This window comes from Hippoglossus stenolepis, chromosome 5 (assembly GCF_022539355.2).
Source record: "Hippoglossus stenolepis isolate QCI-W04-F060 chromosome 5, HSTE1.2, whole genome shotgun sequence".
NCBI lineage: Eukaryota > Metazoa > Chordata > Actinopteri > Pleuronectiformes > Pleuronectidae > Hippoglossus > Hippoglossus stenolepis.
Genome location: NC_061487.1, coordinates 21,665,287 through 21,690,157, shown reverse-complemented (window position 1 = coordinate 21,690,157; position 24,871 = coordinate 21,665,287). Strand labels below are relative to the sequence as shown.

The window sequence follows — 24,871 nt, the reverse complement described above, 5'->3', positions numbered from 1 at the left end:
CTGTAATATACGACGAAAGGAAGTAATATAGCGAGGTAAGCTGCTCCGAGCAAGACAGCGAGGAGGCACGATGAATAATTTGTGTCTTAATAACGTTTCTAGGATATAGACGCATACTGACCCACTGAGACGTTTCAATAAAAGTATTAAAGGAGAATTCCACCTTAATCATATTGAAATTTTGTTATTCCTGTTAATAACCACCCAACCTATGAGAGCACATGGCACGACATCACATCTTCTTCCCAGAGTCCACTTCACTACACTGTGAAGTTAATAAATATGACAAAGGCTAATTATGAGCATTCAGAGACATGCAGTGCAGCTGCAGAGAGCGGTTATCGCTGACAGTGGAGGGGACACGTAGACCGAAAGACGAAGAGAGACATTTGCGGTTAGAGACGAAGCTTATGTTGCTGCTTTTTGATAAAAACGAGCACAGTGACATGAAGCCCAGCCGCAGCCAATGAGAGGAAAGCGGCAACTTCCTGTGTTTGTGCATCTCACTGTTTGCTCTCCCTTCAGCGCTACAGTGGCAAAGACTTCCTGTGAGCTTCTGCTCCAGACTCCCTGGCCTGTCGGAGGAGTTGAACAATGAGGCGCAGGGTGCGGCAGGGAAGGAGGTGTAAAGGAGCAATATGCATGGAAACACACAAATTGAGCCAAGCACGCAGCCGTATGCAAACATGAGGACGCACACCCAGGCTGAACAAGCACACATACTCAGAGATAACAGATAATGTCAAGTACGACATGAAATCAGGGAAAAGAGAAACTGAAAAGAAAAGACAGACACAGGTGGAGAAAAATGTGAAAAAAAGTACCCTAGAGAAGCACAAAACCACTTCACTCAGATACACCAAACCTCACTTAAAAATTACGAAAACAACCAAATGTAACACTTTTTTTCATGAAATAGAAATGGTCCATCTGTGTGTGCACTATCTTTCGTTACCTCCCTCTCTTTATCCCTGAGCTAGACATGAACACAGCAGAGCGGAACAAACCCCCGGCCCACTGCTCCTCTTTGAGAGGAAACGGATGTGGAGATGAGTGATTCTCACATACACATGAAACAAACGTGCAAACTGACACATCACCCACAGAAACGTCTGACAGAGCAGATATTCAGCACACCACAGTTTGGACGCATATAGCCTCGTCCGGGGCCATAGATTGACCTTTACTATTCGTCTCTCCTGTCAAATGGTTACGTGTGAAGTAGATACCATAATGATAATCAAGGCAGTGGCAATGAAATTAACAAAATGAAAAGGTTCAATCAAACAGAAAGACGGATTTTCAGGTTTGAAATAAGGGTTGTTTGTCGCATTGTGATGGTAAAGGTAAGATCTCTTTAGGCAATTAGACACTTAATCATTTTGTCAAATGAATAAAATGTTTTTTTTACGGATTTAATAAATGTTTAACTCTTCCCACAGCTCAAGGTCATGCATTCAAACAGCTTGTTGTATTTGAGGCAAAATTCAATGATTGTTTGTTGCAAAAAGAGCAGCAAGTCCTCACATTTAAGAAGCTACAGTAAACGATTCATCAAGCAACTGATCGTAGAAGCTCCGTAAAAAATAACCAGAAGAAACACGAGATACTTGTGGGGAAGATACAAAGATAAACGAAAGGCGAGAAGCAGAAGCGCAGGGGAGGGGAGGGATGAGAGTGAGATAAAAAAAGAAAGAGGAAGGAAAAGACAGGAGGTCAGGAGTCTCCTTTTGCTTCACAGATATTCTCGCTCCATCACTCTTTATGTAGGCTAATCTCTTCCATCTCACCTCCCTGAGCTGACCAGCTCACTTAGCCTCATTTAACCAGCTAACGGCCGGTAATAAATCAGCAGCACACTCCTCTCCCATCTAATCTGTAGCAGTCTCCGCACACTCCCGCTGATATATGACTTGGTCCACTCCGGTTTCCACAGCGAGGCTGATATTAGATCGGGTAGAAAACCTGTGATGGGAGGATGAGCTAGACATCAACCAAAAAACAAAGCCAGGCAGATTCAATTTAAGGATGACAGTGGAAAGGCAGAACAGACTTAGAACCGTTTCCTTGGTCTCCTTAGAAACATATTTTGTAATTACCGATTAGAGATAATTATGGCTGAGTAGGAAGTTTCGATATCTGCAAGAATACTGTAGCTACGTCCCAGTAATAATATAAAAATGCTATTTTCTCGATTTCTAAGGTAAAAAAAACCTGAACCATACATCTTTGTTAAATAAAGAACTTTCCCTAAGTAAATATTAGCTTAACTTGGAAACAACTTTCCCAGTTCAAACAATGAAATCTCAAGTATTATCATTAGTAAATATTAAAATAAACAGACAAAAACATTCATGCCAACTCATGACTTCTACTAGTGAGCTGCTGGCCTCGCTCCCACGCCCAGACTCCTCAAAATACATGCGTGTTAACAGCCAGTCTTTAGCACAGCTAGCTCGCAACCTGGCCCCTAATAACACAGAGCTATTGGCCCAGTGTTCACATTTACCATGAGCCGTCCGGCCCCGGGACCACCAGTGATTAAAAAGGCTTTTAGAAAAGGTCACGTTTAGCAGGTCTACCGCTGGAAGCACACAACAGAGAGGAAAAGGCCAGTGTTGTGACATCATGCCAGACAGCTGTGTGTGCGTGACCTTGACTGTGGTGCAGTGTGTGTGTGTGTGTGTGTGTGTGTGTGTGTGTGTGTGTGTGTGTGTGAAGAGGTCAGCACACAGCCAGAGCATGCTCCCCTACGTGCCCCTCTGTAAACCCTCAGTCAGTTGGACTTATCAGTGTTTACACACACACACACACACTTCCTCGAGGGGATATCAGAGGCCTTACAGGGGTCAAATACTCAGTTGGGTGTCTTGTGTCCAGCCTCGAGCTCTTTTGCCCAAATCCTGGGAGGCCCAGTCTGCAGCTCCCAAACAGTGACCCTTACCCGGCAGCGTAAACCAGACAACCCAGAGCACCAGCTCCCTCTCTGTTCTCTCCTTTTGCTTTGATTCCAAATTCAAAAAAACATGTCCCTCCTCCTCCACAACCCTTTTTTTTTTTTTTTTTAGAAGTGAAGCACCTTGTTGAGCTGGACTGTAGCACTCTAAAACTCACAGGCTCATGTTTAGCAGACTTGATCATCCTCGAGGGAGCCGGTGTTTGATCTGCAGATGTTGATGTGAGACAAGAAAACGCTGCTGCAATTTTAACACCTTCTAACACCTCCACCAAGCTCAACAGTCCCTTTTCAATTCAATCAAGACGCACCAAATGGCACAAAACCGCAGATATCAATCCACTAAACATACTTGATTTCTTTCCATTCAGGTCCATGAATTATTCCCAGAGAAAACTATTTTTTATTTCAACTTGTTACTATAAAACACTTATTTTTTAGAAAATTGTGTAATTTCATGTCTAAAGTCTGAAACACATCAGTTACACCGTTAGTCCATGTCAAAGCTGTACCTCCCCTCCGCTCCCTCCATGTCCCCATGCTGTCGGCTCTGTACCTTCACTGTCACGAAGCTGAGGTACAGGCCATATGGGCAGATCAGAGCCATGATGTGACTGTCAGAGGACACATATGAAACATATGGCCACCACCGCCGCCGGCCTGTCAGCGATTAAGCGACCTCCATCACTGTCTCCCTCTAATCTTTACTGACTGCCTCCCTGCTTTTTAACTCCCACCAACCGCAGCCACATGCACTCCATGAGTGTTAATGCACATGTGCATGCACTAAAACACATCCAAGACAACTCAAGGCTGAAGCAGTGAGAGGAAAATGCTGGTTCTCTTGTTTCTCTTCCTGCTTGCTGCTGAACTTTGATCCCCTCACTTCCTTCATGCCTCATCTTAAGCGACATCAGTCTCTTACTTAAACCTGTCGCACACACTTCACCACCTCCTGCTCGAGTGTTTCAGAGATCAGTAACACCTGACATCCTTTAGTAAATAATGTCTTCCTTGGCAGAGAAATTAAGGCTATTTGTCACTGTAGCTTTTGTTTTTATTTCATTTCCTGTTTACTGGCAATGTCAACGACATGGGAATTGAGCTTCCCCCTGCTCTTTCACTTACAAAGAGAGTATCAGTTGAATCACACACGAGTGAAAGAGACAAACAAGAATAAGCCACACGCTGTATCCAGTTCACATTGGAGTTGAAACAAATTAGCAGAACTCATCACGAGCTTTATTCCAGTTCTTGGTAAAGTGAAGGAAGCTTTTCACCAGTTAAGTCTTCGCACACCGATATGGAAGCACATCACCCATTACATCACCATCTTCTTCTTGTCTGAAGCTGCTAAACAGGAAGCTCACAATTGAAAAGGAGGTCAAGAGCAGCTCTCTCACTCCGAGCACATCAAATTCACATCCATCATGTTGAGTATGAGGGCTCACATCATTAACTGCACGTTTCTCCTGCTCTCTTTCTCCAGGGTGTTGTCAGCACGGCCTCCGCTGCAACTCCTGTAATCCCATTTAAAGAGGGTACCATGGTACAGGGCTGATCCAGAAACATGCACATGTGTTCACACACCTACACATACACGACCCAGCTGAGAGGGAAAGGAGGCCGGTCCCTGATTAAATGGGGGATATAGAAAATAGCAGAATGCTGAGGAGCGGAGAAAGTACAGGAATTGAGGCAGGAGGAGGAAGAGAGCCTTAAGCGCCGTGGTGAACTTGGTTCTCGAAAGTGTGTGTGCGTATACTTGGCTTCAATTGCCTGATGCAGAGATCTCTAATCCAATTACAGTTCAGACCGGCCAAGTGGCCCAGCCTCAGCCACCAAGGACAAACCTAGCTAGCTTATAGCGATGCCAGCAGCCCACCGGCTCTGCACAGATTTACCAGCTCACTGGAAGCCTTGCCCAGCAGTGCCAGCCACATATAAATAAAATCACCAAGAATTGAAGGCGTCCTCCTCCAAAACAAATTAAGGCCTCTTATCTCACTGGTTAAATGAGGAGCTAATGATGTGCTGGGCATACAGTCAAATCTTGGTTTAAAGGCTTTGGGAATCAAAACAATGGACGCAGGATCTCAAGAAGGGAATTCCAAGTGTTTTTATTTCTCTATCCTTCAGTTGAATTTTTCTTTTCTGACCAGCACACAGCTCCAAACTCAATCTCCCTCTCTGCCACCAGCGGCCCAGGCCCCTGCTGTTAAACCTCCCTCTCTGTCCTCCGTTGCAGACCTCTGCCGTTTCTAATCTAGCTCTCTGACCCACGCTGCTGCTTCCCATTTATCTCCATATCTCATCCGTCGCCTCTGTGCCAACATCATTTCCCTCCGTCCCTTTATCCTCACCCGCACTTTCTACATTCTCCCGTTGCTCTTCCTCCTCATCAGCTGCCCTCTTCTCCTCTGTCCCCCTCTTTCTTCTTCTCTGGTGTTTTCAATTTACACTGCTCCAGTTCCTCATCTTCCCATTTATTTTTCTTCTGTACAAGTGAACTGTTCCACCTTTTGCCAAAGTCAGAGACGATTTGGGGTTAGTCACTTATTGTCTGAAGTTAGTTGGGATAATTAAAAAACGTTTAAACAAATTTCAGTGGAGAAAATCAGATGTAATGTGTTGTTTGTGCAACAAATGCTGCCATAGGCCGGCTATGGTCATGGGGGTGACCAGCCTTGCCTGAAATAAAGACAGAGAATAAAGAGAGCCTCTGCTGAAGTCAGGAGGAATTCTTTTTAATTTCTTAAATATATAGATTCAGGAAAAACAAGCTATTAAAATAAAAGTGTTTCACATATTTAAAAACCTGTTATAGCAATTTGGGGATGTCAGAAGAAATAGATGCATAGCCCATCAGAAGCCAGATAAACATTGTATTAAATTGACATTAGTTCAGGTTTGGATATTGAACAGCTGTACTCCTATCAATAGTTATTAGGTTTGTTTACTCGTGAAAATTATTTGTGTGGTTATCAAAATGTCACATTATTGGATATTAAAGCCACATTTACACTGAAACATTAAGAATGTGCCCCTTTCATGATGAAATAAAATGGCATAAAAATCATAAAATAATAATAAAATACATGAGGAACATAGAAATCTAATGAAAGCAACCATGTAAACCAACAGATTAAACATTCTTTTGTTTTTAAAGCCGAGTGGTAAAATTACATGTAATTTGCAGCTTAAACTGAATCTGAAAAAAAAAAAGAATGCAGCCAACTGTTCTGCAGGGCATCCTGTGTGGGTGGATGGCAACAACAACCCTAAATCCCTCTGCAGGGGGTTCCAACTTATTTTAGCTGATCTTAAGACAGCTCTAGCCCACAGCGCTGCATGACTGTGATACTCTCTGACAGAAAAGTACCTGCTCCCGGGCCTGTGGCAGCCAGTCCTGCCACTGGAGAACACAGTGGAGTCTAGGATCAGTGTGGCAACGTTGGGTTGAAATTAAATAACATGTTTTGGGATCAAATATTCTGTTTTGACCCATAACAAGAGACGAGAATTTGAGAGCGGGATAGAGAAAGAGAAAGAGACAGAGAGAAAGAGCAGCTGATTAGTCATGACTGTTCCTGCTCTCTGTCAGTCTTTTCTCTACCCCCTTCATCCTGCTCTCTCCATCCGATGGCAGTGCCAGTTGTTTGCAGTGGGCAGGGCTGCCCGGAGCGTTACGAAACAGTAAACACAGTCACAGCATGGTGCCGCTCTCCTGCCATGTGAGAGAGGAAACACACACACTGACAACCTGGGCCATGCCAGCAGTAACACAACAGTGTGGCCCGGATGAGCAGAACATCTTGTGAAAGGGAGAGCAACAAAATAAATGTGAAGATCAATATATTTTCAACTAGAATGGCCCTAAGTAGAGCAAATAGCTCCACGAAGGCCCAACAGACCCATTCAATTATATAAAGACACACTGAATTGTACAAAGTAATAGATATCAGTCCCCTAAATATGCCTGATTTGTTTTATTAAGATTCATGCATTGTTTCTTGTTCAATTGGGGAAAATGTAAAAAAAAAAAACTCTCCTCTACAGAAATTGGAAAGACTTTTCTGAATCTGTACCAAACTAACACCTCCCATCCTTCCACCGAGTTTTATGGAAATCAGTTAAGTAGTTTTTGCATAATCCTGCTGACAAACCGAACAACGATCAAACCAACTGAGGCTGAATCATAACCTCCTCGGCAGATAATATTATATGGTCACATTGTATAAAAGGAGATCGACTGCATCTCAGTGATTTCAACATCATGTGTATTCAAAGGCTGTGGGTTAAATGTCAGCAATCTGTGCTGTTGACACACTGCGCAGGCTGTTCAAGCTTTTTGAACGGGTCAAGACCCATTTGAGTGGGCGAGGAAGCTTCATAAGCACAGCCAGCTCCAGGTATTAAGTTTGGTTGCATTTGCAGCCTCTTGATCCACCACAGCATTAGGTTGCACCACACTCAGACAGCATGCACTGTCCGGTGGCATTTGAAGCCTCATCCTCACTTAAACATGCTGGTTAAAAAGGCACAAAAAAAACACCACACCTAGCATAAGCTCTCATCTCCAGTGCTGAGGAAAAGTGCTTAATACAGCCACGCGTGCATTTAGGTTTTCCAATTATCCACTTATGCATATTCAGTGAAAGGCAAAATGCTGAGTCACTCTGGTATCACGTTCATTTCTGGGCCTCTCCCTGTCCCTGCCTCGGAGAATGAGACAGGGAAGTAGAGCGGCGTCTCGGGAGACAAACCCGAGAGAACAGCAGTATTTACTCAGGAGTTTGTCTGTGTATGTTCTTGTACCCAGGCTATTTGCCTCCAAAAAAGGTTCTCAATAGAGCCTTTATATCTCCCTGAATGATGCACACTGATGTCCTTGAAACCCTCCATGATACAGTATTGTGACTTCAAGCCCGAGAAAAGCTTTCAAAGCTTTTCTTTAGATGCCAGCAATTTCAAAAGAGGAGTATTGCTGTATGATCTTTCTGTGTCGACTTCTTCGTGCCCTGTCAGGGCTGCTGGTCCTGGCTGTTACCAGACCAACTACTCGCTGAAGGTGTCCCCTTCATGTGAAACCCAAACTCATTGATACCTCTGAACTATGACAGCTGAGCTTTCACAGTGTGGCTGTGGCCCTGTCGCTCACTTTCTGCTCTCTTTTGCTTCTGAGGGAGCAGAGGAATCTGCTACTGTTGCTCCACAATGACGACACAGGGGCAGAGGTCAAAGAGGGGAGCTAAGGACATGTTTGTTTAGTCTCAGCTCTGCTTTCCATGGTCCCTAACCCAAAGACATGAGGCCAGTACACAAAAATTGCATGCTTGTGCAATGTTAAGCTACTTTCAGACATTCCGTATTTTCTCTGGAAGCATGTGTGGACTTTCTCTGCCTAGCCTCCCAGTATAAAGTCCGTAGAAATCCAGGAGAAGTCGAAGGGGGAACACTGCAGGGGAACCCACGCTGGATTTACTGCGAGATAGTGGGGGGGGGTTGATGACGCTTCTAATGCGCAACAGATGCAACACTGACGAAGATGCCAAGAGAGTTTGTGGTGATAAGAGCCGACACCGGTGTCTATGTGTTGTCAAGAAAATCACGTGATCTCCGCAGCGGAGTTAATACATCACTTCCTGCCTCTGTCTGTTGAACCCGGTTGCTCCGCCTCTCGCCTGAAAAATGCGGAGGGTTTCATGCTGATGTGAACGCGTTTGTGCAGAGAACCTCCTGCTGCGTTGTACATTACGTGTGTAAAAGGCAAACTGTGAGTAAACTCTGTAGCCAATTCTCCGTATTTTACCCGTAGGTCACGTCTGAAAAAACGGTTTACTCAGCGTAAAGCCGACCCTCCTACATACACAGCTCCTAATATGCAGCTACCACCCGGCTAGAGCCTCTGTTGTTAAACATCTCTCTGAGAGGGCTGAGGCTCAACGGTCCAACTCAGGCAGCAGCCAAGCACGCGAACGTCTCTGCACATCAGCTTCCCATAGGGGGAGAGAGAGAGAGAGAGAGGATGTTTGTGTGTGTGTGTGTGTGTGTGTGTGTGTGTGTGTGTGTGTGTGTGTGTGTGTGTGTGTGTGTGTGTGTGTGTGGAGGAGGGGGGCGACACAAACTGAGGAGTCAGGAGGGTGGAAAGTGACTAAAATGCCCTTTTCTGGGGAGTAAACAAACCAACTAGCCTCCTTGTCATCCAGCCAATCCCTCAGCACGGCAGCACATCACGGTAGAATGGCCTGAAGCCTGCCGCTGAAACCCCAGGCCACGGTCCAGCTCCATCAAAGCAGGGCAGAGTTTATCTCAGCTCCAACTGGAAACTGAGGCGTGTAAACCAGTGAGGAGAAATATATGTATATTAATCCCTGTAGAGTTAGAAGTGATGCATTAGAAATGTCCTGCAGCACATGAAGATGTGAACTTTTTATGTTCACATATGAAAACAAAAATCCCAAAAGCTGAGACACTGAAAATATTGTCAGGTTCTCAAAGTCAGCAGGTACAGGGCAACCACACTGGTTTACATTCGTCCAGTGCTGGAGTTCATTAAATCATAAATATCTGCCATAAACTGGCAGAAATTTGTGAAAAATACCCTTTACAGTTCCGGGAAACATCTTCAAATTTCTACTTTTAAACAGATCGAACAAATCCTCACCTTTAAGAAGCTAGAGGCAGACATTTTGGGTCATTTTTACATGAAATGATTCTTGTTGCTTCATCGATTATAAAGCAATAAAGTTCTTATCAGCTTTCTGTGTTTAATTAACCGATTAAATCAACTAACACAGCTCTATAGGCTCTGCTGAGGACCAAAGCTCAGGCTCACAGAAAGTTGGATTCCAGTTTAATAACGACTTCAGCTCCAGCGCCGACACAGACGCCCTTTTCTGACCAACTGACTGAAAACTTAAACTGTTTATGAATGAGTTATGTACCGAACACCGTCAGTCAAAGGACGTCACTTTTGCAAAACGACTGATGTGAACCATGGAGTCATTTTCCCCGGGGTTGGGTGCCATGTGTGTGTGATGTGTGTCGAGATGCTGGGCTTTCTGCCACTCACAACACGGGGTGAATTTGTGAAAACACGCCACGTTACAGCCCATTGAAGGTTCGGCTGGATTAAATGGCTTTAAAAATCTTGGCCTGTGCTGCATTGAGTGTTTAGTCATAAAGCAACTTTAGTGCCTGATAATAAATTGATCGTTAATAGAGAGGAGATTCTCACCGTCGGCTCTGAAACACAGGAAGCCAACAGAGGCTCTTCTTGCCATCACAGTAATGAGGTAGTTAATGGTTGTTTCCATGCTGATCAGACGGCTGCCCGGCCCTCAGGTCAGGCCCAAAAAACAAACACCGTAGCAGAGACACACTGAGGGATTACAAAGCTGATAGAGGCCCCCTCCTAGTCTAGATCTGGTAAACACACTGACAGCGCTGGTTAGTTTCTACTCTGCAGCAGGTGACTGCTTTGAGATGAGGTCTGCTCATGTGTCACAGTCTATTATCAGCCCTGCTTCTGTGGAACGGGCAAAGGAGGCAACCATCTGGGCTGAGACTAAGTGCAGGAGATGGAAATAAGGCACAGGGGTTGTGTGAGGACACGGTTGCAGTGTGCAAAATCCCAATTGGGAATATGTACAAACAAACTATAGCTGCTTTCAGACATGCACTGAACTCCGCAGTTCCTCTGACTTTTCTCCAGAGATACTCTGCAGTTTCTGCGGACTTTCTCCGCCTGACCCTCCTGGTATAATGTCCGTAGAAATCCAGGAGAAGTCAAAGTGTGAAAGTACCAGGGGATCCCCCGCTGGATTCACCACGAGCGAGTGGGGGGTTGATGACCCTTTTAAGACGCAACAGACCCAAAAGATGAAAGAGCAAAAAGAAAACAAATATTCCTGTGTGAAAAAGCGGTGACACACACGTAAATGACAGACGTCATAGACGATGTCAAGAGGGTTTGTGGTGATAAGAGCCAACGTCGGTGTCCGGGTGGTGTAAACATGATCACATGATCTCTGCAGCGGAGTTAATACATCACTTCCTGCCTCTGCACTTGGCTTCACCACCTCTCGCCTGAATAATGTGAAGGATTGGATGCTGTTGTGAACGCGTCTGTGCAGAGAACCTCCTGCTGCATTATGCATGTGTGAAAGGTTAAACTGTCTCTTCAACCATCATCACCTGAGTTTCCCATGTTTGGGTTCAGGCGGCACTTTGTCATCAGTTCATATCTAAAAAGGGTAATAGGACATTTCTAAGAATGACGTACGGAAATGTTTGGATATATTTTTAGAGTCGGTTTGAAAGACATCATTATTGGTTGATAGCATTTTTCTTTGGTAGAGGTGTGGTGTTCTTTGTGACAAATAAGAAGAAGCAAAAATATTTTATCCCACAGTAAACTCAAGTGTGAACGGTCCTGACGTATTTATCACAACGTGAGAACACTCACACCTGTAAGACACCAGAACACACTTCTGTTTTAGATATGAGCCCCGGTGGTAACACTGCAAATAGACGTTTCCCACCGAGGAGGAAGTTCAGCCTAGATGCGATTCTTGTGAATTCCCCTTCTCTATCCACCATCAAACCAGTCACCTGACACTGTGGAGAGAGATGAGGGAGAAAAATATATCAGATGTCAACTTTATACTTTGTTTGCAAGTAAGCGGCTCTGACACCACCGACAGCTGAGATGTCTGGCACTCCACTTTTTATGGGGACGTCTTCACAAGTTTGGAAGTTACTTCAGACGCGAGGACAGCAAAGTGTCATGTCTGCTTTCTACCAGACCTGAAGCCACATGGTTTAATGTCATCAGACCACAGAATCTTGTTTGTCACGATCTGGGTGCTTAACTTTCACTTCTTCCGTTACCCTCGCCCTTCTCCTCCGGTGGCTCAGATTTGGTCATGCAGGCGGTCAGCTCCAGAAAGAGTCCTGGTTGTGCCACACCTCTTAGATTTATGAATTATAGAGGCTACTGTGCTCCTGGGCAGTTTCAATGCGGCACACATATTTGTGTAGCTTTCCCCAGATCTGATCTTACATATGATCATGAGCTGTGCAGGCAGTTCCTTCGACCTCGTGGTTTGGGCTGTATCCTAATGTCCGGACAGCACTAGCAGACGGGTGGACTTCACGGGTGTGTTCCCTTTAAGTCTGCGAATGCCAACAGCTGTCCAAAACCATAAAACAAAACAAGAATCTTCTAATGAAATATAAGAAACTGAAAACCACTCTAATGATCATCCCCAAAAATCAGTTCTCCACGAAATGAGACCACAGAGGGCCCTTCATTACTGGAATCTTCCATACTATTACTAGCATTACTCCAAAGATGCAGGATAATGATACTCTGCCTATATACCATTAAGTCTCAGGTGATGCAGTGCGAGATAAGTGTACATTAGATCTCAGGTCGGGTCGGGCAGACGAAAACAACACTCCACTTAGCTGCTGCAGTTTCCATTCTGTCTCCCTCTCTCGCTTCGTTCAGCATTACCAATCCATCACTCAAAAGCAAAAGGGGATTAAACATCTGTCAAAGCCTGCTCATTTCACCCAGCAGGAAGAAACGCATTTAGGCGTCGCACATCTCCCCAGTGATTTAGCATCCTGTCTGATTCTGAGTCCGGACAGATGAGGTCACTGAGCTCTGAAATAATGCGCTCCATCCAAAATAAACACGCAGGCCGGGCTGTGTGTGGTGCACTAACACATTCTGACTTGCATTGTTTCAGGCAAGCACACAGGTTATACACACAAATGCCGAGAAGTGTTCTTCTGTAGCCTCCTGCAGAAAAGAGATTTCTGTTAAACGCAAACATAAGCTTCCATATCGCTGTCTGCACATCTTCTCTCTCCATCCACCATTAGCAGGTCGTCATGGGCTTCTCATCTGCTATAGACCTCGGGCAACATCCACACTACTACAGTTTTAAAAAGGTGCTAAAACAGAGAAGTTTCTATAAACTACACCACAATCTTTCCCCCAACCTGTTAATTTCCTCTATTTTCATCTAAAACCAACCATTCCATCAGGAGCATTTATATCTCCTTCCTCTTACCCCTCTTTACCATCTATTGGTCAAAATCATGTCCCATTCCTCCATCCAATAAGATCGAGATAACCATGCCTCATCTCTCCTCTTTCATTCACCTTCCTCCATCCCATCTCTCACTCTCTTTCTCTTTACATCTGCACACTTCTCCCCAAATCAGCTGGTCTCACCACGCCATCTCTCCTTCTTCCATCATCATCATCATCATCATCATCAGGCCCTCTCTCTCTCTCTCACTCTCTCTTTTCCTCCCTCCACACGTCCCGGCAGCGGCCGTCCTTCAGCGTGGGTCTGTATTCAGTTATTACACGGTTGGTTAACTCATTCATGGCCTCCGCTTTGTCAGTGTGCTCCTAACGCATTTACTTCACATACAAACCACACCCGATACACGGTAAACAACGTGCTCCTTTACGATGCAGGTAAACACAAACTCTCCACACGCACAAGCGCCATCAATGGGTGACAGTTAGTTGGACGGACCTGACAGTTGTAATACGCCATACCTTACTGTCCTTGTCATGAGTGAGCACGTTTCCTGTGGGAGCTTTTAGGAAATGACACTGATTTACTTAGAGGGTTTTAGTCCATAAAAAACTGATTTCCTATGGTGGAGATTTGTGACTTAATACCGACTTCATTCACTAACATTAATGGTTATCCTGGCTGTTGTCAAACTCATACTAGGGCCTCCTCTTTTTACTCAGACGTGGTTCCTCACTCTCCTCGGCTCCTTTAATGCCGAGAAGCAACTGGGTGTTGCTCTTGAATTCCAAACAGATCACTGAGCAAACCAGTTTAGATCTGACGCCGCAAACTGTTGGGGCAAAGACATTATTATTTTATGTGGGTGACTCAGTAAAAATGTCAGAGGAGGTGTAGACATACTAATCCCATTTACAACGGAGAGAACTGATGCAACTTGAGACAAGTCAATGCAAGAAGCAGTTACCAAAACCAGGAAAACAAGTGTCAGCATTAGGGGGGGGAAATTAAAAGTAAGGAAGAACAAGGAAGAACTCATAGTGTGACACAAAAAGCTGCAGAAAAATAGGACATGCATAGAAATACCAAAAAGGTTTCATCTTAATATCTTATACAGAGATATAATATTTAGGGTTAAAGGCCATTTTGTAAATATGGTGAAAAATCGGTGTGAGCAAAAACACTGGATAACTCTTATACTTTGCAGATATAGTTAAGAGTTTTCTAATCAAAGTTCTACTTTAAGTTTGTAGAGTAGTTTCTCAGATATCCTGCGAATCAACAGACCAGCCGATGGGGCCAATAACAGCACCTCCTTGGCAGTGGTAACATTTAAGAAACAGTGGTGGCAGCTGGCTCATAGTCTGGTTGGGGCCCGCTTGGTTATCTCTCAGCCAAAATGTCACGATGTGAAGCAACACCCCCGACGGCAGGCCTCCACCCTTCCTAAACCCTGAGCTGCTTTTAAAAGTGCGACCTGATAAGGAGCCAGGAAAAATAACATAATAATGTCACAGAGACCCACCTGTCTGTGCAAGTCCAAGTCTGTGTCTGAGAATGAAGCATCACAGGGTGTATTAAAGCTTAAAGGGATAGTTCACCCAAAAATGAAAAGTCACTCATTATCTCCTTACATCTATGCCGATGGAGGGGTGGGTGAAGTGTTTGAATCCACGAAACACTGTAGGAGTTTGACATTCAAATTCGACTCGAAACGGCGTCATTTACCCGCTGTTGTCTTTCTCCTAGTTACTGATGTGAATTTGAATGTCTGTGCTTGCAGACACTTGGATGAAACCACAGGAGCAGTATGGAGGCATTTGGTGTTTACGCCTGAAACTCCTTAAGTGTTTTTTTAGACTCAAACACTTCACCCACCCCCTCCATCAGCATAGTGGTGAGTAGATAATGAGTGAATTTTCATTTTTGGGTGAACTATCCCTTTAAAGCACCGATGTGCATGAAGAAACACTGTGATTCCTTTCATGCAAACTCGAGTTTCGTTCTGACAAGACAATCCAGTGGCTTTAATGTTTGCATAGCAAATGCTTAGATAACTCATGTGAGGTCTACGATTCCAGACTAAGCTGTTGGGAGGTTACTGATGTCACGGCTGCACCCAAAGGCCTCGAACTTTGGCTTCACAGCAGGTGTCATTCTGAGACTTGGTCCCCCTCATCCACTGGTGATGGCCACCAAACTCCTGACATGGACCACAACAGAATAAAGTGAGGAAACAGCATCATCAGCTTGTGTCAACTGCAACATCAAGGCCAGAATATCACAAAGATTAACCTCTAACCACAGTGCACCCAGAGACTGTGTGTGTGTGTGTGTGTGTGTGTGTGTGTGTGTGTGGTCACATAACATCTGTGTAACCTGTGTTCATCCTTCAGGGATGACAGACATGTTCTCCATCAGTGATCTCTCTCTGACACAGGAGCCTCTGTCGTCTCCCCAAATGTGGCTCATTGGGAGGTTAGCATGTCGGCTAACGCTAGTTCCAGGACCCCGGCGCACCTTGCACAGGAAATAAACTCAAACCGGGCAGAGCCGCGTTAGCCACAGTGACAGGCGGCTGCCGTCAGCCCATCTGCTGTGTTACCATTCCTATAAATAAGACCCTCAATACATCAATGTTCTCAGGCTGGACAGTTACCCGCGGGCCACACAGGTGCCCCAAAAAGCCGCCTGCTCCGGGGGTAACGTTGGGTCGCTCTGCCGCTGCCCAGCTTCGCTCCCAAGCTAGCATCGCATATGCTAAAGCTACGCTAGGCAACACGCTACCCGCTTAAGAGGCAGATTAACGCGTCAAAGTGGGAATCGAACAGTGTCCAACGCGATGGTGCACCCGTCTCACGCTGACCCCGGCGCTGTCAGTCCCGGCGCGGTGGATTGGCGGACTGCGCACTTGGACCTGTCAGACGAGAGCACGCTAGCTCAGCAAGTTAGCCGTGTGTACTCACCCCATCAGCCAGTCCATGGTGCTGTGTGCAGCTAGCTGAGCTAACGTTAGCCGGCAGGGGATAAATCCACCAGGAGCTGGAGGCGAGCCACCCTCACTGCCCTGGCCGCCTGGACCCCCCCCGAGTCCCGTCGCTGTCCCCCGGGGCCCGTGTCTCTCTCCCAGATGCTGGATCCCGGGTCGGTCGAATGCGAAACGCCGCTTAAACTTTGAGCGATCGTCCTTGTTTTGATCCGCGGCTAGCGGGGATCACGGAGCGGCAGGAGCACGGTCCGGTCGGCGTGTTAGCTGGCAGCGGGAGCGCAGCATCGGGTGACTTTGAGGCGCGGAGGGGCGAGCGGTGCGGGTCCGCCCGGAGTCGCGGTGTCCGGTCTGCAGAGGCGCCGAGCGAGGCTGGTCTGTCGGGGGGGAGCCGCCGGTCAACCCTGTAACCTCTGTCATGCAGCCTTGTATGGCTACCGTGCTAGCTGACAGCCTGAACCACCACTGGGGCTGCTGCTCTCTGAGCGGAGTCTAAATCCGAGTCCGGAAGTAAACACAGACCCGACCCACTCGGTCTCTCCCGTGCGTAAAATGCGTGTCACGCAGGGGGGGGGCTGTAGTGAGACAAAATCCGGGGAGAGGAGATGAGATCCGGGCTCATGCTTCAAGCAGACATCCACAAGTGAGCACGTTCATGAAGCTGGTTACATCTGCACTTTGCATCACAGTGGAGTTTGGATGTAGATCTCTAATCACATGTCGTGTTCTTCCACTGCAACTAAATGATCAAAGATCAGCTGATCATTTAGGGGGAAAAACAAACAAATATGTTTCTGTGTTGTTTGCTATTTTCTTGTGAAATCCCACAAACCTTCACCTTCAAATGAGACAAATCCATTAAGGGAAAGAAAAATGCCCATAGTGAGTTTAGGGGTCATAAATAAATGCTTTATTTTAAAGGAATACAAGAACATTTGTAAACAGTCGTAGGAAAATCCTTCTAACAACCCTTTTCATAACTTAATAACAAGGCTTAATAGCTTTTCTGTCATTAACACATTTTTTCATCTGAACCTTTGAGTTTATACGACTGGACAAACTCCTTCAGTGCAAATTTCATCTTCAGGCACCAAATGACCCGGTTTTACTGTATTTTTAGCAGCTTTCTCTAAATTCAATGATTGCAAATGTTGCAGGGATTCATGCAACAGCGGCTAAACTAGGTCCTACATTGACTTGTAGAGTGCTATGTGCAAAAAAATCTAATTTCAAGAGCTTTATTATTTAAGCTCAACAACTAACTGACACAGAGAAACCTTCGGGCCCTGGTGGAATCATCCGGGCACACGAGTCATTTGATTTCACAGTCTTTGGATGCCATGTGCAGTCTGCTGCAGGCCATTGTACTTAATGGAAACTTAAGAGATGACATACGCAGCGTGCACAATTCATAAAGAGCGGTATAGGTTGGCGGTGGTGGTGGTGGTGGTGATGGGGTCAATGGGGTCGATGGGGCCAGGGTCCCCCAGTTAATTCAGTCTCCTGTAATTTTCACCACCAGAAGACACGGACCATAAATAAGCCCTCAAACGAAACCCAGAGGGAGACGTCATCGGAGGCCATAGATCTCAACAGGAAAGGCGTTCATGTGCACTGACCCCTCTCTGCGAGGCTGTGCAGGCACGGCAGTTACAGTAATGAACAATATATCACTGGTGGAATTACAAGACAGTGTCGGCCATTGTTCTACTTCTTAGAAACCCACTGTCCTCAGACAGAAGAAACTGCACTTTACGTTTGGTTATTTGTTTCATTGCATCCGCTCTCAGGTTCACTGATGACCTGACTTCTACTCCACTCCTCCTTCAGTGAGAGAAGACGGCGTTCGATCAGTTAAGGTGATGATTGATTGATTTTTTATTATTGTGTCGTGCACAACATGCTTACGAGACATCATTATTTAGAAAAAAACTAGCAGAGCCAATAAGAATTCTAAACAAATTAACCATACTGATGTTTTTCCACAAGATTTGGATACAAAGTGAGATCACATTTTTATAATCCAGTTGATTGATTAGGAGAAAGTTAATAGATAGACAGACAGACAGACAGACAGATAGATAGATAGATAGATAGACAGACAGACAGACAATAGTAGATAGATTGATAGATAGATAGATAGATAGACAGACAGACAGACAGACAGACAGACAGACAGACAGACAGACAGACAGACAGATAGATAGATAGATAGATAGATAGATAGATAGATAGACAGACAGATAGACAGATGGACAGATAGATAGATAGATACTTTATCAATCCTGAGGGGATTTCACAATTTTCTGTATTTTGTATAGACTAAGATATTCGTCTAAAAATAGATGATGGGATAACTTATCATGAAAGTAGATGATAGTCGCAGCCCTAAAGAGAAACGTGTCAAAATATTTCTAAAATAACTAAGTACAAAAATGCAAAGTGTGTTTAGTGACACTTGATATACACATAATTTGCCTTCTTTCTAATCTGGGAGTTTTATCTTGGTACAGGACTACACTGAATCATATAATTCCTGGTGTGTCCTCCTGCTGTCCATTCCCTCTGTATACAGGGACTTTAAATAGCTCTGTCCCTCCTCTCTCTTCAGCCTGTTATAGAAGAGCATCAATCAGCCAGATGCAGTTGGAAAGATGAGATCAATATGAAAAGTGTCCTGAGAAAATGACTGCTCTCCTCTTCTCTCTCTCTCTCTCTCTCTCTCAGCTCCTATCATCCTCCCTCTTCTCTTTCTCTCTCTCTTTAACTCCCCCCTCTCTCTGCTCCCTCCTCCTTGCCCCCCCAGGCTTCTATAAATAGCTGCACCACACAGGGCACGCGGAAGAGGAGCCCTGTTAACAGGAGGCAGAGCCACGCGATTGGCTCGTTGACAACCCTGCCTCCAATCAGCTCACGGAGAGGCGGAGTCACGGTGATGAGTGACAGGAGGCTGGTGGGATCGATTGGAATTGGTCAAAAGTGATGTAATGCCTCTGTCAGCCACCCGGGGGCGGTGTGGGATGCTTGTTGACAGCAGGCCTGTGCAGACACTGCACTGAATGTACTGTGGGCTCAGTTTTACACTCACTACTAATGTTTATGATACTTCTTCATACTTCTGATACTTTATATGTTCCACTTGGTCTTTTCTCATGGATGTTGTTAATATTTTGTACAGATTGTTAAAGAGATAGTTCACCGAAAAATGAAAATTCACTCATTATCTACCCGACTCGAAACAGCGTAATTTAAACCATGTTTTAAGCCTAAATGTCCACTGGTATCTGTCTCCGGAGCCGCGTTCGTGTGTGGATCACAGCGTTTAGGCCCAAAACATGGAGCAAATGTTCTCGTTTCGACTCCTGCTGATTCTGAGAGGGATCCCAAGAGCCCACTCTGATTTCGGCCTCCATCCCAAAACCATGAAAGTGAATGAAGTTTTGTTCGTGGTGCTCTTAATATTCAAAAAAGGAAAGAAACCCATTTCTGAACATAAAGAATATCCCTGTTACAAACATGATTCCATTCATCTCCATTTGATTGGGGCCTTTTAAAAGACATCTGGATAAAACCTCAGCTGAGTCAGTAAATATATGTTTGGGTAGTTGTGTTGATATGTGGATAAGTGGATTGAGAATAAGCTTTTTTCAGTGAAGACAAGTTGGAAACAGCTCCAGAGCAAATATAACAATTAAATGACGACTTAGGTCCATTTATGTGTTTCACTTTCAGGGTCCTTGTACATTGACTCTCCATCTAAAAAACAAAGGGACACTCGAGTTGAACTGTGTCATCGATAACTTCATTAGTGACACCAGAGCTCTACCTACAGAGTCAATGTGTGCTGTCAAAAACTCCCCCCCACAGCTAAGGACACATTCCCATTACCAACTTCATGACTGCATTTTAAGGATGACGACAGCGACTTATGATCAGACTGCAGCGACCACAGTTCGGATACAAAGCTGTTATGTGTTGTCAGAGCTGGTGCCAGAGATGAGCTGTGTGGGAAAACGAGCCGGCCTCAGGTCATGTGCTCGCCTGAGATAGCCAAGGTCACTTCCTGAAATCCACCCAGTCGTCAATACTGAGCCATCCAGGGGTCGATATGTTCCCATTCCACTTCAGCCCAGCCAGTGCAGTGCACGGGAGAGAGAGAGAGGGAGGGGGGGGAGAGAGAGATCTGCATGACGTCAGTGGCTGAAATAAAAACACAGACAAAAATCCGACTGCCATCAATTAAATACCATCAAAGGCAATGATATAAGGATTGAATTTAGATGAGACTGCAAAGACGTTTATTAAACTGGACCGTGTTTGATGTGTTGTTATGAATTGCATATATGAAGCTTTATTTCCTAATGGTGAAAACATTATAATATGTGTATTAAAATATGTTTTCTTAGCACACACAGCAGATAATGTCAGAATATCTGCCGTCTCAACAGTGTGTTACTTATTATGTGAACATGCATGATTTGCTGTACACACAAACACACACACACACACACACACACACTGTGTATGTGTAGTATCGTCACACTTATGATCATCTATCAAGATCTATGTGCACTCCAGTGTTTGATGTTGTTAAGGGTGACTTATAACCTGCTGTGAGACACACAAACACACACACACACACTTTCATACACTTTACATGTGTTGTGTTATCAAGATAAGAACAACAACAAAACAGACCTCAGGCTTTCTTATTATTCTTTAAACCCTTTTAAGTTTCTTTGTGAATCAGAAAGAGATTATAATGTGTAAACGTACACACACACACACACACACACACACACACCACATACCTATAGATCAGCTCAGTGCTGCCAGGGTGAGTGAGGTATTGGCTGCAGCATGACTGATATGATTTATTCATAGCTGGCAGCGGTAACTCAAAAAGCCATTAGTAGGCATTAAAATGGAGACACCTCACATTACTCTTGCATAAATAATAAATGCTTAATAAACGCAGTGAGGAGTCTACGTTTGTGAATGTCTGTCTGTGTGTGTTTTTTTTTACATAAACCACACAATAACTACTAATTAAGTGTAGATTATGATTATAAACTTACACTTGAAGATCATTCAAGTTGTTTTTCTGTAGATTTCAGCCGAACTGAAGATTATTCAAAAATAAAACACAACATAATTCAGTTGTTAATGTTCTGCAAAATATAAAAAAGAGAAAACTATGAGTTGTCAACATGCACTTTGTTGCATATTTTAATGTAAAAACCCAACAGGCTCCAGACACAGGCAGATATGTGTGTGTGCGTGTGTGTGTGTGTGTGTTGTGTCACAGACCTGTTTACTGTTAACAGTCTGATCTCATCACTGCTGGCTTCATTTTAAGTTTCTCAATAATGATCACACAATATAAGGTGATGATAATGGAAAATTGCATGACTGGGTTTCATATTGTTGGCACCAACAAGTCTGCCTGTGTGTCAATGCAGTATATAACGTGTGTGTATGTGTGTGTGTTTGTTCTTGTGCTTGTGTCATTTCTGGCTCCACACTGACGGCTGATGTCTCGCTGTATGAGTCAGTCTGAGCCACATTACTCATGTCTGCAGACCTACCTGTCTCCAGTGACTCCAGTCATGGGGAGAAGGAGGAGGAGGAGGGAAAATGAATCTGAAACTACAGAGAACGAGTACACTGTTGTTGTTTATTGGGGTGAAGGAGAGAGAGAGAGAAAGAGATGGGGGAAACTGATAAAAACAAGACAGGGAAGTGAAACCAGAATGATTGGCTGATCTAAGACCCGGAGAACCATTTGGGATTTCCCCAAAAAACAAAAGGGGAAGTTGGAGACGAGCTGCAGCACAGTCCTGCCCCAGGTGCATCAAACCCCTAAATGGCCCAGTGAGCAGTCAAAGCATGTTGTGTCAATGCAATGCATGTTCCCTGAATACAAGTGATACAGAGCGCCCTCCCCCCACCCGACTGTTTCAAACAAAATCAGACATGAAGTCATTTTCAGCCAGAAGCAACTGAACAGAAATAGCTTGCATGTGGCTCTGAGGTCATAGACACAGGGAGGAGAAAAGATAACCGAAGAGAGAATACACTGTGTGTGTGTGTGTGTGTGTGTGTGTGTGTGTGAGTGTGTGTGAGCGTTAATCTGCTGTGTGACAGATCTTTGTCTCTCTTATTTTAAACATAAATCATCATCAAAATGAATGGTTTGATGAGAGGCACCACATTGGCATGGTGTATTACAGATGTGACTTCTGGGGCCCAGCTTAAAAACTGTCTATAATTAAAAATAAAAATAAAGCAAAAAATGAAAAAATGTCATCTATATTAATCAATAATAATAATGTATAATAATTAATCAACAAATATCAGCATTTTAACTTAACCTATCAAATTTTAATAGGTAAAGATAACAAGTTAAAGTCATACCAACCTATCTATCTATCTATCTATCTATCTATCTATCTATCTATCTATACTTCCATCCATCTACCTAGCTACCTATATATACTGAGTATTGATATATAAAGACATACATACATACAGTAAATAAACTGTATATATATGGCCTTATCTATATATACGTATATACAGATATATTTAGGCTTTATTAAGACAAGCTCAAATAAAATAAATCCCCCAATCCAGACAACAATTGGTCTGCTGCTCTTTAAAGTGTTGATTCAGTCAGGAACACATATCTCACAACTGATAATGTCATCTTATCACTTTAATTTGAAGGCAGCGGGAAAAAAGGGGAATATTAAACCAGATCAAATATAAAAGTCCGGGCATTGAAATACTGCGAAGCGGCAGCTGTGGTTCTTAATCAAATTTGTCTTTCGATGTTGGTTCAAAAACTCCTGCAGCCTCTGCAACCTGAGGGGAAACTCTTAACACATACGTGTGTGTCACCACCACAGACCAACGATTACGGTCGTCTACCTCTTCCCTCACTCGCCTCCATCATTCAGAGGGATGAGGCAGTGTCTGACCTTGAGTTAGCGGAGCCACATCCACCTGAAGCACTGTCTTCTTCTGTGCTGGTCCGGGATGTGGTTTTTTGGAGGTGCAGACGCTGGGATATGGGATATGTGCTGCTGTGTGTTGCTGACTGTAGCTGCAGGGACAGTGTGTGTGTGTGTGTGTGTGTGTGTGTGTGTGTGTGTGTGTTTGTGTGTTGATGCATTGATGGGGTTTTGGACCTGAGCAGAGAGTGCTGATGGGGCTGACGCTGAGAGAGAGGCAGTTTGTTCCACCATTAGAAAGACAGAGACAGATGTCAGCACCAACAGCTGCTTTTGTCAGCACTTTGTGTGAGTACACACACACACACACACAAACACACTAACACGCACACAGTGACTGACAGTAAAGAGGGTGTGCCTCACTCATACACAGAGAAAAAAGAAGTTAGAAACCCCCCCCTCTCTCAGTTTTTCTTTTTGTCCATTCATTTAGTTTGATTCCTGAAATGAAACCTGACGACGGACAGACTGATGTGCGTTCACTCTGCTGCCGGCCTGTCTGCTGAATCTAAAGTATCGATCGCCTCTCACCTTCCTGTCGGAGGACAAACCCGAGCTGCTGAGTTTGACTGGGAGCCAGCAGTAGGTGGCAGCAGTCAGTTATGCAGTGAGTTCTCAGGATGACAGCGTCTGTTTCCTGGTGCAAACCTCTGTGTGGGGGCTTCATCACCTTCATCCTCGGAAGATATAATAAATCAGCCTTTGTGGTTTTATAGAAATCAACAGGGTGGATCTGTAATTGTTACTATGACCCATTTCTGTGAGCTCTGTTGTTGTTGTTCATGTAAGAGGCCCCAGACCGCACGGTTTGCCTCTCGCAGACTTTCTTTGTTTTCCACTGATTTGCCCGTCTAGACACCCCCTCTTGTCTTGCTGTAACGCTGCAGTGTGTAACACACAGGTGGCCATGACAACGCTAACTGCATTAAGCTGGATTACCTGAGGCCTGGTGAGCCCCAGAGTCAGGCAGGGATTCCTCTTCACCACACGCACACACTCCACAGCCTGTTGCTGCACAGAATGCACTAATTATCTCCCTGCGTTCGTTTCAACATGAGTTACAACTCAGTCGGACTTATGAATGCACTGATGAGTGCATGAGGGCAGCAGGAGGAGGAGAATATTGGACCCATGTGTTTGTACCAAGGCTCCTCTTGGCCTTAGCGTGGAGGAGAGAGGAGCTACCACAGGCCCTCAGCCCGCAGAGCTCGACTTTTCGACCACTTGCGTGAGAGATGGATAGGGATGCGAGAAAGGGAGACAGACAGAGACAAATACTAGAACGAGCAGGCTGCCAGACAACAGGGTTATATAAGGACAAGCGTTTTCCATGGAAAAAAAAGGGCAAGAAATGCTGTTTGGAGTCAGCCATCCTTGGTGACGCGTGGAAAAGAGTGGAATGCTGCGCTGACGCAACTTTCGAGCAGCGTTGGTGTGTAATGAGTGTGCGTTTGAGATGAAAGTGTGTGAAAAAACGGGGGCAACACAGAGAGAAGAAAGAGAGAAAGAGAAAACAGGCATGTTCTGTGAAAAATATGTGCATGTAGCGTGTGTGAGTGCACTTTAGATGTGTTTGTGTGTGAGTGGAAAAGTGGAGAGAGAGAGAGTGCCGCAGCCTGCTGACGTAACGGCTCCTAACTGTTTCCATATAGAAGGCCTGGGAGCAGGCGCCAGGCAGCCCCTCAGCATGTGTCTGGTACCCATCAGCCACCAGGAGGAGGAGGAGGATACACAGTCGTGCATTTACACACATGCAACCGACATTCATGCAACCCACTGCATGTGTGTATGCATGAGCTCGGATCCACGTAGGAACACAAACACACACTTACATAAATGCCACATG

At 44.8% G+C, this 24,871-nt stretch overlaps 1 protein-coding gene across 1 annotated transcript in view; it reads right to left on the bottom strand.

Annotated features, from left to right (window-relative positions):
* mob2a (MOB kinase activator 2a) overlaps positions 1-16,075 on the bottom strand; it is a 60,538-nt gene extending 44,463 nt beyond the window's left edge. The window contains exon 1 of the mRNA XM_035156306.2: positions 15,990-16,075. Within this exon, the coding sequence (XP_035012197.1) occupies positions 15,990-16,006 (17 nt within the window). The 5' untranslated portion in view covers positions 16,007-16,075. The remainder of the gene's footprint in view (positions 1-15,989) is intronic.
* Positions 16,076-24,871: the final 8,796 nt, after the last annotated feature.